The sequence below is a fragment of the Aptenodytes patagonicus genome, chromosome 17 (assembly GCF_965638725.1).
Source record: "Aptenodytes patagonicus chromosome 17, bAptPat1.pri.cur, whole genome shotgun sequence".
NCBI classification, from domain to species: domain Eukaryota; kingdom Metazoa; phylum Chordata; class Aves; order Sphenisciformes; family Spheniscidae; genus Aptenodytes; species Aptenodytes patagonicus.
Window position 1 is genome coordinate 12,670,200 of NC_134965.1, and position 11,472 is coordinate 12,681,671.

At 43.8% G+C, this 11,472-nt stretch overlaps 3 protein-coding genes across 7 annotated transcripts in view; 2 read left to right on the forward strand and 1 right to left on the reverse strand.

Moving 5' to 3' along the window:
- Positions 1–4,076, forward strand: part of NLK (nemo like kinase) — a 67,870-nt gene extending 63,794 nt beyond the window's left edge. For 2 of the 4 annotated variants that reach the window (XM_076354265.1, XM_076354264.1), the window contains one exon: positions 292–4,076. In XM_076354265.1, the coding sequence (XP_076210380.1) occupies positions 292–346 (55 nt within the window). In that variant the 3' untranslated portion in view covers positions 347–4,076. The remainder of the gene's footprint in view (positions 1–291) is intronic. The other 2 variants (XR_012996663.1, XM_076354266.1) reach the window with 2 other exon arrangements.
- A 550-nt stretch (positions 4,077–4,626) lies between these two features.
- Positions 4,627–8,204, forward strand: TMEM97 (transmembrane protein 97). Of its 2 annotated transcripts, none has more exons than XM_076354348.1 (3): positions 4,627–4,746; positions 6,379–6,523; positions 7,069–8,204. In XM_076354348.1, the coding sequence occupies exons 1-3, from the start codon at positions 4,627–4,629 to the stop codon at positions 7,317–7,319; spliced, it is 516 nt and encodes a 171-aa protein (XP_076210463.1). In that variant the 3' UTR covers positions 7,320–8,204. The 2 variants fall into 2 exon arrangements, with proteins under 2 accessions (XP_076210463.1, XP_076210462.1); XM_076354347.1 differs by lacking the exon at positions 4,627–4,746 and adding an exon at positions 5,558–5,947.
- A 709-nt stretch (positions 8,205–8,913) lies between these two features.
- Positions 8,914–11,453, reverse strand: IFT20 (intraflagellar transport 20). The gene is made up of 4 exons (XM_076354349.1): positions 11,255–11,453; positions 10,759–10,844; positions 9,822–9,925; positions 8,914–9,348 (listed from the first exon to the last, which is right to left on the reverse strand). Exons 1-4 carry the CDS (start codon positions 11,379–11,381, stop codon positions 9,267–9,269), a joined length of 399 nt encoding a protein of 132 aa, XP_076210464.1. The 5' UTR covers positions 11,382–11,453; the 3' UTR covers positions 8,914–9,266.
- Between the last annotated feature and the right edge of the window lie 19 nt (positions 11,454–11,472).

The following is an 11,472-nucleotide window of genomic DNA, read 5'->3' on the forward strand; positions in this document are numbered from 1 at the left end:
AAATTGGAATTGAAAGATTGACAAGTTGAATTCTGGCTGTAGAATTGCACTGTAAAAACATTAAAATTAATGACCGATAGATGAAGAATCGTTAAGAACATAAGTAGATGAAGTATAGCGGGATGTTTGTTGTCAGTGCTGTTAACTGTTGGTCCTGGGGTTGTTTTCGTTTGGTTTTGGTGGTTTTTTTTTTGTTTTCCTTGAAATGTTTGCTTACTGGGTGAGCATTAACTTTCTCATCTATTAGCTATTGCAAATGAACACTGATTTTCTGTATCACCTGCATTCTAGTTCCACGGTTGCTCAACCATCTGAGATGCCGCCATCTCCACTGGTTTGGGAATAAAGTGGAAGATAATATACTACTGAAGATGTAATGTAGCTTTCCACTGGAGTCTGGGATTTGCAATTCTGGAGGTTAATCATGCTTGTACTGTAATTTTACTAATGAAGTTTTAAATTAACAACCACTACTTGTACAATATGAATAATATTTAGAAATGTACTAGACTTTTAATCTTGTAAAGTGGTTGTGCTTTTAGAAGAAAATATTTTACCCAGAGTTGCACGTGTTTTATGAATTCTAGTGCAGCTGTGATGGCTCAGCTCAGAACAAACAGAATTGAACCAAATTTGGGGAGGTTTTTTCTTTTTTCTTTTTTTCTTTTTTTTTATTGAAGTGAGATTGTACAAAAAGATAGACATACATTTTGATATTGAGCCATTCCTGAAGATTTTGGGTTTTCTAAAACTAAGGAATACAGAAAACTTGACTGCGACCAATCATGAAGTCACGTCAGATGACAGTGGCCACAGTAAGTGGGCATGTCACCTGATGATCAAATCCTATAAATAGCTTCTCACTAGAGCTGTGATGGTGATGTGTGCTGTTCTAAAATCAAATGTTGTGAGTAGAGAGAATGAGTTTGTGACTAGGAGAGACTAAACTTCTGTTTCCTTACCCAGTATAAATATATATATATATTTAATCTATTTTTATTAGAAGTTTTTCTGCTCTTTCTTACATAAAACCCCCCAGCATGCATCTTCTGTGTGTGTAAATAATTCCATTTATGGGCTAATTTCAGAGATCCCTGACATCATTGCTGTATAGAGAGAAACTAGCTTGCACATTTTAGGTCTGTGAAATTTTGTGAGAACTTTTTCCTGCACTGGACAGTTGAGAGGAAAAAAAAAAAGAAAAGGAAAAAAAAAGCACATAGGGAATTATGTTAATTGTGTTCGTGTCCTTAGGCGAAGCTGTGGAAGTCTTGAAATGTCACAGTAGTAAATGACTTTTATTACTTTTTGGCTAATTCTTTTTCTGTTGGAACACTGAATTCTGTGCATATGTATATATGAACACAAATTGAAGGCCTCTACCTCCTGGAGTATACAACTTGGTTTGTTTACCTCCACATGATTTTTTTTTTTTTTTTTTTTTTTTTTTTAAGTTCAGTGTGGAGACTTGAAACTTGAATGTCCCTTCCAACTTTTATATTTAAAACAAGACTAGAAAATTGAAGACTGTTTTTCACCTGTACAAAGAAATACTAAAGGGTGGTCTTAAAATTTGAGCATTGGTCTGGAGAAAAACCGTGGTGTTTGTTATGGACAATTAACTGTTAAAGTTATTGTAAGTTATCTGTATTTAGCAGAGTATTTTCAACAAGAGTGATCTGAGCTGAAATTGGAGACTATTAGTAAGTTATGTTTGGAAGTTTTAACTTCAATGAAGTAATTATTTGCTGTGAAAGAGACAAACATTGAATAACTGAACAAAGATGGTGCAATATCTTTGTTTTTTATGAGGCTCCTGAGAATAAAACCAACTGAAGCATTTCAATTCACTTGAATGAGAAACGTGTTTAATTAAAAGAGCCCAAGAAGACACTGGTATGAAAGGTAAAATCTCAGAGGTTGGTCAGTTAATGTGGCACACTTGCTGGTCACTTTGTAAAATGTAGATTTGAAGTACAGTGGTGAAAACATTAAATGTGACATTTGAAAAAGAAGTGGTGTTATCTTTATTTCCTGTCTGATCTCCCACCTTTATTTAAGAATAAGTTGTTACAATCTTGATTAAATACTGTCTAAAAGAATACAAGTAAAAGGAGTTTATAACATCTTGTTTTGGGCGTGGTTTTGATTTTTACACTCACGTGCATACACACACACATATACAGAGATATATATGCGTATATGTACACATATATATGAATTCTTAAACAAAGTGTTCATTAAGCTTGATCCTGGATAAAGGCAAAACTTGCTGATTAAATCAAAACAAGCAATTGACTTGCACTACTGGGAGGTTGAAAGACATCCAGTCAAGGATGGATTTTACTTAATTTGCAAAGTTCATGTCGTTTTTTTCAGCACAAATGCTTTCATTGTTTTCTATAGTCCTAATGCAAAGAATCCATCGTGCAGCGGTGTTGCAGAATATGACCGAAAATGTTCATGTTTTACAAGTATGACCTTTTTAAGGATCAAACGAATTGAACTATATAGTTCAAGCCTCTGGACCTCGCAAGAAATAAACTGATAAGCCTTCTTAGCGTGTGCTCTCCTCCCAGGGCTGGCACTGATACTGTTTGTGCCTCGTGTATATGCCTCTTCTTCAGACCTCCTCTTAAAAGTCTCCGTACTGTTACGAGCTGAATTTTAACGTGTTTTAGAACCGGTGATGGTGGTGTCATTATTGCTTCATGGTTGTCTGTTGCTAAAGTAGTTGCCATAAATTCACTGCCATTTTTACTTTGCTCCTTAGATTCTCCTTCAGCCTAAGACTGCAGCACCAAAGGGCAGCTTACTTGTTGGGTCTTCTCATTTTGACGCACAGTTTTGTCAGGGTATGAGCATGTTGTGACCCAACTGGCGAAGACCACTCTGTGCATCAGCCTGTTTTTCGGAGCTAATTGCTAGAGGTCCGCAGGTTGATCTCGTTCATAAACATAAAAAGAATAAAATGTCTTTTGGACTTTTACCTTTCAGCGTGTCTTCATACGATTGTGGGCAAGGCGCCGTGCAGAATGAGTAACTGAAATTGGCACAAATGTGTAACTAAAACTGTGCGTGCAAATATATATATAAAAAACAATTATGGTAATGTTTTCTGTAGCCTCAACTGCATTGTACATGTTTAATGTAAATCAATTACAATGAAAGTGAGACCTCTTAAGAGCTGTCTTTGACAAAGAGTTCTGTTTCTAAAGCGAAAGCACACATGTATACACGGTGATCTAAACGTGAGGTCATCAAGAGAGCTTCTTTCTTTCCCAATGAGGTTAAAATCTGGCTTGCAGTTTTTGGAGTTGCATTTTAATCAGTTTTAAGCTTTGTTGATACCAACGTCGAATGAACTACAAATTGTAATCATAAGTTTTAAGCTCTCTAAATATAGCTTCTGCACCTCCTTTTATTAACTGTGCCTCGAAGAGTACAGAAGTAGCGAGCGCAGAGTAACTTCAGAGGTACTCACGGATTGCCAAAGGGACAGCCGAACGCCAGAAGGCCTCATCTCTCCGTGTGTACGTCTTGAAGGTGACACGCAGGAGCTAAACAAGATCAGTGGTGGAAAAGTAAGTTGCTAAAATCCATTTCCTGATGTATGGTGAAATGTCATTGACTGATACTAACTCGCATCAGTTAATTTATGAGAGTTGCGAAGCGCTTTTCTCCTTCAGCCGATTTATTAGTGGCGTATTTGGGACTTCACGATTTCACCTGCCGGGAGTGAGTGAATGCTCACCAGACTGAACAGATGGTTTTAATATGTACTGGGTAGCAATTTTTCTAATTGTCTTTTTTACCCTTTGTTTGTTTTAGTAACAGAGCATCTTGAGATCCTTGAACTGTTTGTTCTTTGTAACTTTTTAAAATTCTTCTGTTGAGTATAACTTGACAGACAATTCTGTTCGCTGTACTCCTGTACTCCTGCTCAGGTATGGTTACTTTAAAACTGTTTGTGACGTTGGCAAATGGGGGAAACTGGGATCCAAGCAGATAATTGACACATAGTCTGCGTGTACACCTTGGACAACTTCTGTGCTCAATAAAGGATGGAATCGGACCCACTGAATTATCGGATTATGCTGTAACTCGCTGCGGTGACTGTTTAAGCTCTGTAGGTCGGGATCGACTCGTCTGCGGAAGGCACGTTAGCGCGAGTAAAGAAACGGGTTTTTCCCAGCTTGATCCTAGATGCAGAATTAAGAGGAAAAGACATCTTTAAGTCTCGTAGCTTTACAATTTGTAGAAGACAGTCTGGCCTGTCAGAAACTGCTGGACAAGAGGGAGTTAACTGGCGGCACGTCTTTTTCCCCAGCTCCCGCGCTTGGCCGAGGGGCGGGAGAAGTCGGGGTAAGCCGCGGCCAGGCGGGGTCACGGCGCAGAGCGCGGCCGGGGCTGCGGCTGCTCCTGTGCAGCGGGCGCGGAAGGCGCTTTTCGGTACCTCGGGCTGCGGTGCCTTACCGAGGTGTCCCGGGGCTGCTTTGAACGGGGGTCTCGGCATCCCCGTCCCAACCCCATCCCTTCCTCCTCCTCCTCCTCCGCCTCCCCCCGCCCCCCCTCCGACAGCTCGCGGGCGGTGGGCGGGGCGCGGTGGGCGGGGCGGGCGCGGCGATGGCGGCGGGTCCGCGATGGCGGGAGCGGCTCTTCGCCCTCTACTTCCTCTCGCACATCCCCGTCACGCTGCTGATCGACCTGCAGGCGCTGCTGCCCGCCGGCCTCCACCCCCGGGGCGTGAGTAGGGGCCGGGGCCGGGGCCGGGGCCGGGGGCCGGGGGCTTACTCGGTGCGAGGGTTGGGAAGGGAAGGGAAGGCACGCGGAGCGCTCCGCCCGATCGAATGGATCCTGCGGCGTTTTTCTTTTGCAAAATCCAGTACGCAGAGACGTAAGGGGGGAGGAAGAAAAACGCAGCGAATTTCCTAAAATGAAATAGTATTCGAAAATAACTCAATACTTGCTACCTACGCGATGACTTGTATTTTTAGCTAAGCCATTCGTTTGGGAAGGACAATAAATGTGATTGTTTCCCAGCACGTTTGGCAGCCGTGACCGATTTTTTTCTAAATCTGTAACTGGGATGTGTGCGGGCTGCTCCTTTCGGTTTAAACGCCCCCAAGTCACGGGCACGCAAGAACAGTCCCTGACAAACTGGCGGTGGGCCGTAATTTCCCCGGTATGGCACGCTGTGCCTTCTGCAGGTAGAGGAAAGCAAACGGGCACGATAAAAACAGTTTGCGTGGGAGCGTACCTGCTGCCCTGCCCGTCACGTACGGCGTGAACGCCCTAAAGATGCTGGCAGCGCCGAGCACGATGCCGCGTGCCCCCTGGATGTGGCTGTCATCGCCTTGGTCGCGCCGTCATCCTGATCTTCGCTCGTACTCCTGCCAAAAACGTTAAAGTGAATTGTTACCGCTGCAGAAACAGGCGTACTAGCAACCAAATTTATTAGTAAAAATCTCTGGTTTGCTGGGTCTTGAATAAACTTATAGAAGACAATAAACACAATAAAGTCAATTAAAGTAATAGTTGGATAGAAGATAATCAGTTCGACTCTTGTCATCAGGATGAGATCAGCCATAACTTCCTATCCAAGCTGCACAATTAGTGAATTTGATTTGTGCCATTAGAATTGCCTGTAGTTACTCCATTATAGAAACCATTTTTAATTAATAGTTAACTAGCAAATCTCAATACCTATCTCTCCGTTCAAAGTCCACCTTAAAGCCATGCTGGAATTTACATTTCTGTCATGAAAACTAATTGCAGCTCGCTGAGCCGACATTCATACATCAAGCTGCTCGAGCAGCAGCAGCCAGCCACGTGCGTGGTGGTGGAACGGTGCGCTCCCCCACCGAATGAGGCCCCAGACTCCTCTCGGCGTGGTGAGACCTGGCTGGGCTCACACCTCCTGGTTAGGCACGGCGAGTGCCGAAAGGTATTTGCAAGCTTGAGCCCACCTCAGCTGGCAATAGGAGGGTCCGAAAGAGGGAAATAGGAGAGTTCTTCAATATCTACTAACGTCAAGGTGCAGATCTTTTGTCGTTTGGGTTTTTTCTGGTAAGAAACGACATTTCAGAAATAGTTTTTGGAAAGCAACTGCACTTAGTGTTGTAGTAACCCTAAAATTGCCTGTGGTGCAAATTTAGTATATACTTAATGGAAAGGGTTCATCACTTTAAAGACTTCAGAAGTGTAGTCCCTATTAAAACTGAATTGCAGGATGAAGCCTTGTGTACCAAGGTGAGATCACTTGATTTTCCCACTGCAGTGATGGCTTCATCTGACCGCCAGATGAGGGTCGCAGTTCTTCCCCCGTTGTGGTTGATGTTCAGTGTATTAATCTGTTGTTTCGTTCTTTTTCTTAAGCTGGCAGAGTTGTTACAGTGGTACGCAGCCACCTTTAGAGACCCCATGATGCTCCAGCCCCCAGAGTGGTTTAAGGCGTTTATATATTGCGAAGCCTTCTTACAAATGCCTTTCTTCCCCATCGCAGTATACGCCTTCTTAAAAGGTTGGTATGAAACAAGTGTAAGAATATGTCCTGTGCGGCATTTCTGCGTAACACTTGCTTTCTGTACGGCAGAGAAGGTTTATTTAGCAGTCTCAAGCAATTATAGGGACGTACCGCATGGAGTGGAGTGCTGTGCTGTGCTATTTTCATGGCAAGTTTTACCTGTGAAAGCAGCATAGAATAAGGCTTGTTGGAAACAAAACCCGCGACCGCAGGCCCTTTTCCGCTGCAGCCATTTGTACGTAACCAGCATCAAATTTTGACATCTGGCACGCTTCCAAGGTAGATAAAGTTCTGGGTCAAGTCCGTGTACACGTTTTCTTACTTGAAAACTTTCACAATCACGCCGTCATTCCAGATGTCCATAAAGGTAGGTAATTTTCCTGGGTTGCTACTAGTACCTGGTTTTTTCTGCTACCTATGTAATATGACTTATGGCTCATTCTGTCAGAGAGAGAGCAGTTAACGTTCTGTTAATTTAAACGCCACTGAATTCTGCTTGTTTCAAAACACTTCAGTATTCTTTCCTTTTTGCTTCTGTACAGGTGGCTGCAAATGGATAAGGACTCCTGCAATTATCTACTCCACCCACGTAGCTACAACTTTGTTTGCTATCCTTGCGCATATCCTGTTCCACGATTTCTCGAAGTCTGAGCATTTGGGACCTCGGACACAACGTGAACGCCTAATTCTGCTCTCTATATATGCGCCATACTTGCTGATACCTCTTCTGATTCTTTTTACCATGCTCTACAACCCCCATTATAACCACGTGGAGAAAAGGAAAAGGAAGTAGCCCACTGTAGCAGTTGTAAGCACAACACTCGTACTGGTTTTGATTCAGACCCTGCGCTGACGTAGTCCTCTGGGACAAACATCTGTCTCGTGTTGTTGGCTGCAACAGCTATTACCAGAGCAGCTGGCTCCTGCAAGGAAAATTTGAATTGGTTTGAGTTCACAGCTCTCCTTTAATCAGAAATAGCTTTGGCAGACGCCTGTATTAGCAATTTCGTGCGGTTTCTGGGCGCACGCAGGTGAAGGGACCGCTCTCCTCTCCCACTGTCAGTTTTGTGCGGTACGTCCGTGATAGGGAAATAAATAACCATTTGATGTGTAGCTGTGATGGGGGAGAGGTGGACACTACAGCTGATACTTTTCTTTCAAGTTCCCTTTTTCCAAGATGAGTGTTAGAAAACCACTTAAGTGAGAACTTTGTCTTCCAAGAGCATATTCTGCAAAATCCCTAACTGATTATATACGGATTTGCAAAGCTATGCTTCTGAAGCATTTCAAATCATGTAATAATTCTTAACTTCCTCGCCCCTTCCTTTGCTTTGCTTCAATTTTGATTAATTGTAAATGTCTGATCAGTGATAAATGTGCCAAAAACTGGATTTCTGAATGCTTAAAGTGACCCTTGTTTGACAATGAGGCATACTTCTTCCTAGGGGACACTGAAGTACTTCAGGAATTGTAAACAAGGATTTGTAGATTTCTCTCGTCCATGAAATCACTTCTAGTATGGAAATAAATAACTAAACGCATCCAAACTGCATTTAATCTTCTTAAGGGAATGACTAAAAGGAACTTTAAATGACCATGAGATCGTAGATAGTTCACACAGTAAATATATGCATTAGACTTTGAAGTTACAGTAAATAAAACCTACTACTGATAGAAATTCTGGGTTGGCTTTTTTGGTTGTTGTTGGGTTTTTAGTTTTGGTTTGTCTTTTTAAGTTCTCAATCTGATCTGCAAGAATCAAACTTGGAGACTTGTGTAAAATTACAGGTCACCGAGAAGGCTTTTCAGTCACCACCTATATACCTCAGGACTTCACTGCTGTAAAATTTAAGCCTTCCGCAGGCTTTGACAAGGTCGACATTTCTGTATTTGGTTGCCTAAAGACAGACATAAAATGGATCTGTTTGCACTTCAAGATGAGGCTTGTTTCTAGATCGCAGGCATTCAGTTTTTAAATGTCACATTCGTGTTTATACATACTCCTGGCGTCACTGTACGCTCAGAATGGCCTGTCGCATCAGTTTGCGGTTCTATCACTAATAACGCACACAAAAGAACTCTACTCTCATATTACTACCTGTGTGGACACACCTTGGGCATGGTTTAAAGTTCTTAATTCTGCCGTTATTTGCTGCTTTTTTGTGTGTCTGTAATTGATCCTAATTAATCATAGATTTCTGGGGTTTTTTTCCTAACTCTATAGAAAAAATAACCTGGTCAATATAGATAAGAGTTACTGCTGCTTCTGTGTTGCGTCTTTACAGACATGAAAAATATTACATACAGGAAAATCATTATGGCTAGCCAGGGAGCTGTAAACTCTTAAGCTCAAAAATAACATAGCAGAAGCAACTAATTCAGGTATATCCAGAAAGTCTGAAAACAATAATTTATTTCCCGATTTCTTTGAAAGAGCTGTACACTTCAAAAAGTGAGAGACATAACATAGCAACAGTAGTATTAATCCAACTATAATTTGAATTAGAACTACTGGCTGTACAAAACTTCTATAAAATCAAAGGACAGAACAGTCTTTACGTCTGTTAGAAAGCCCTCCTTATTGCCACTTTTAGTGTAACTCACACTGAATTAAAAGACACTTCCCTTTGTACAAACCATCTCTTCAGTCATACACAGTGAAAAATTGCATATTTTTGAAATTCTCAAGATTCTGGAATGGTCAAGTTTCCAAACTAGTTCATTTTTATCTTAAAATCCTCTATTTCTGAAAAATGAATTGGTCAATGAATTCGTTCTGGTCTGCTTCAATTTTACACAGAGTCTCGTACTCTATTCGGTACCTGAAAGAAAAAAACAAACGGTTACCAGCTGCTTCCAGCCCGTGTTGGATGGTTTAGTCCAACGTTCACTGGTCTCTGGCGAAGGAAAGTTAGGCTACATGCGTAAGCCATCTGCAAAGCAGTGGCTGCGCGAGTTAGACTTTGCAGTTCTAAAGCACCTTTACCAGTCAGGCACGTGGCGCTGCGTTACGCTTTTACTCACTTCTTCAACTGCATGATCTCATGCCGCCTCTGTTTATTTAGCCACAAAGTCATCAGAGATGAACCGTCTTGAGGAGTGGCCGACAGGGCCTTAAGTTAACTCTAGGCTTGTGGCTCCGCACCGTCCCGCGCGTGCTTTGTGCGGGAGGACACACCTTCACTGCAGATGGGCTGTTTGAACAAGCTTAGACCGTATCCTGCAGCCAAGCACGGATGGCAAGATTGACTTTCCAGCCTACATAATGCCCCAGAAGTATGTAAAAGAAACTTACCTTTCCAGCTGCATCTTTTTCTCGGCTATTAAAGCCTGAAGTTGCTGTTCCTGAGCTTCTCTCTGCTTTGCTATAGACTTCAGCAAGTTCCGTGCACCAATGGCCTGCCAAAACGGGACGGTCAGTGATGTAGCTGTACTGGGGGTTTTTATTTTTTTTTAACCCCTTTCACTACTAGCAGGTTGAAGTGTTTCAGCCACGCTGAACAATAAAGGAGGGTGACACCTGAATACTCAATGGTTGGTGGAACAGCCAAACGGTCCCTGTAGAGGTTGGGCAGATTAAGGCATTTGAGACTTCCTTCACACTCAAGGAACAAAAGTCACTGACTCCCCTGGAAATACAAACTGATCATCGGTGACTGGTCCTACAGACAGACAAGCTCTGGCTACAATTTTTCCCCCAGAACAAGCAAGGAAAAAAGCAATTACCTACAATTGTGCTAAACGTCAATTTCTGTTTCCACAATAACGTGTAAAAAACCCACACCGCTTGGTGTCACGTAGAAATACATAAAGGAAATTCCAAAGAGCTATTTGCTGATCTGGTCTTTAGAAAGCCCTCCTCCTCCTCCTCACAGAGCCTCTCACGCCTCTTGAGAACAAAGGTCTACTAGTAGAAGGAGCGATTAAAAAATACATGTTCTATTTATGTGCTAATACACAGATAAGCAGCAACAGTAGGACTGTTAAACATAGCAGGAGTCATACGACACACCGAGTGTGCCTGTAAAAGTCTTCTAGACATTAATATCAATTAAAAAAACCCCCATACTTTCATACTGCAGACAGACAGATGTTAACTACCACGGAAACGCCTGTACGAGACTGACAGAACGAGACTGCGTATGCTGTAAAAGGAGGAAGGGAGAGATCTGGTTTTTCATGCGCAGCGCAGAGTAGAGTTCACGACAAGCCGGTAATTAATTGCACAGTACCTTCATCTTCTCAGTTTCAGCAGCTTTCGCCAGTTGATCAACAAGTTCAATTAAGCTACCCACTATTTTTTGAAATTCCACTATTTCTGCAAAGAAAAAAATTGTCAAGTAATATTCAAAACACCCCTAAAGAAGACTAATGCTTCCACTACGCGCTGTAATTTTTGCAGGCGGCTTGTGTTTCTAGAGTTTACCGCAAACACGCGCACCTCAAGACTTCCCTCGCTCCGAGGTAGGCTACGGGAGGGGCGGCAAAAGGGAAAAGCCCCGACGTGCCCCCGGGAGCCCCCGCAGCCCTTCGCGCCCCAGCCCGCTCTCCTAACCCTCCTCCGAGGAGCGCCCCAGGAGCGCTCGGCCGGGCCGGCGGGGTCGCAGACGCGGTGCGGTCACGGCGACATCTCGCCAGGAAACGCTGCCGTCCGGGCAGGCGCCGGGCCGGCTCCCGGCGAGGCGGCTGCGGCTTTCGGGGGGCCGGGCCCGCCGCCGGAGGACTTACTGTCCAGGAAGGCCCCGCACTCCTCGCGGAGCCGCGCCGTCTGCTGCGCCGCCTCGGGGTCGAGGACCCGCAGCTTGTTCAGCTCGTCGAAGTGGAGGCCCGCCGCGCCCAGCGCCGCCTGCGCCATCTCCCGGGGCGCGCCCCGCGGGCACGGGGCGGGGGGGGGCGCCGGCGCTGACAGGAGCGGAGCGGAGCGCCTCTCCTCGCCGCGGGCGCGA

What these genes read in the sequence shown, in the direction of transcription:
- TMEM97 (XM_076354347.1), top strand. Translation starts at nt 5,762, where the DNA reads ATGAAAACTAATTGCAGCTCGCTGAGCCGACATTCATACATCAAGCTG. An exon ending in GGCACGGCGAGTGCCGAAAG is followed by an intron (nt 5,948 to 6,378) that starts GTATTTGCAAGC and finishes CTTTTTCTTAAG; the next exon opens with CTGGCAGAGTTGTTACAGTG. An exon ending in AGTATACGCCTTCTTAAAAG is followed by an intron (nt 6,524 to 7,068) that starts GTTGGTATGAAA and finishes GCTTCTGTACAG; the next exon opens with GTGGCTGCAAATGGATAAGG.
- IFT20 (XM_076354349.1), bottom strand. Translation starts at nt 11,381, where the DNA reads ATGGCGCAGGCGGCGCTGGGCGCGGCGGGCCTCCACTTCGACGAGCTG. An exon ending in GTGCGGGGCCTTCCTGGACA is followed by an intron (nt 10,845 to 11,254) that starts GTAAGTCCTCCG and finishes TTTTCTTTGCAG; the next exon opens with AAATAGTGGAATTTCAAAAA. An exon ending in AAAAAGATGCAGCTGGAAAG is followed by an intron (nt 9,349 to 9,821) that starts GTAAGTTTCTTT and finishes TTTTTCTTTCAG; the next exon opens with GTACCGAATAGAGTACGAGA.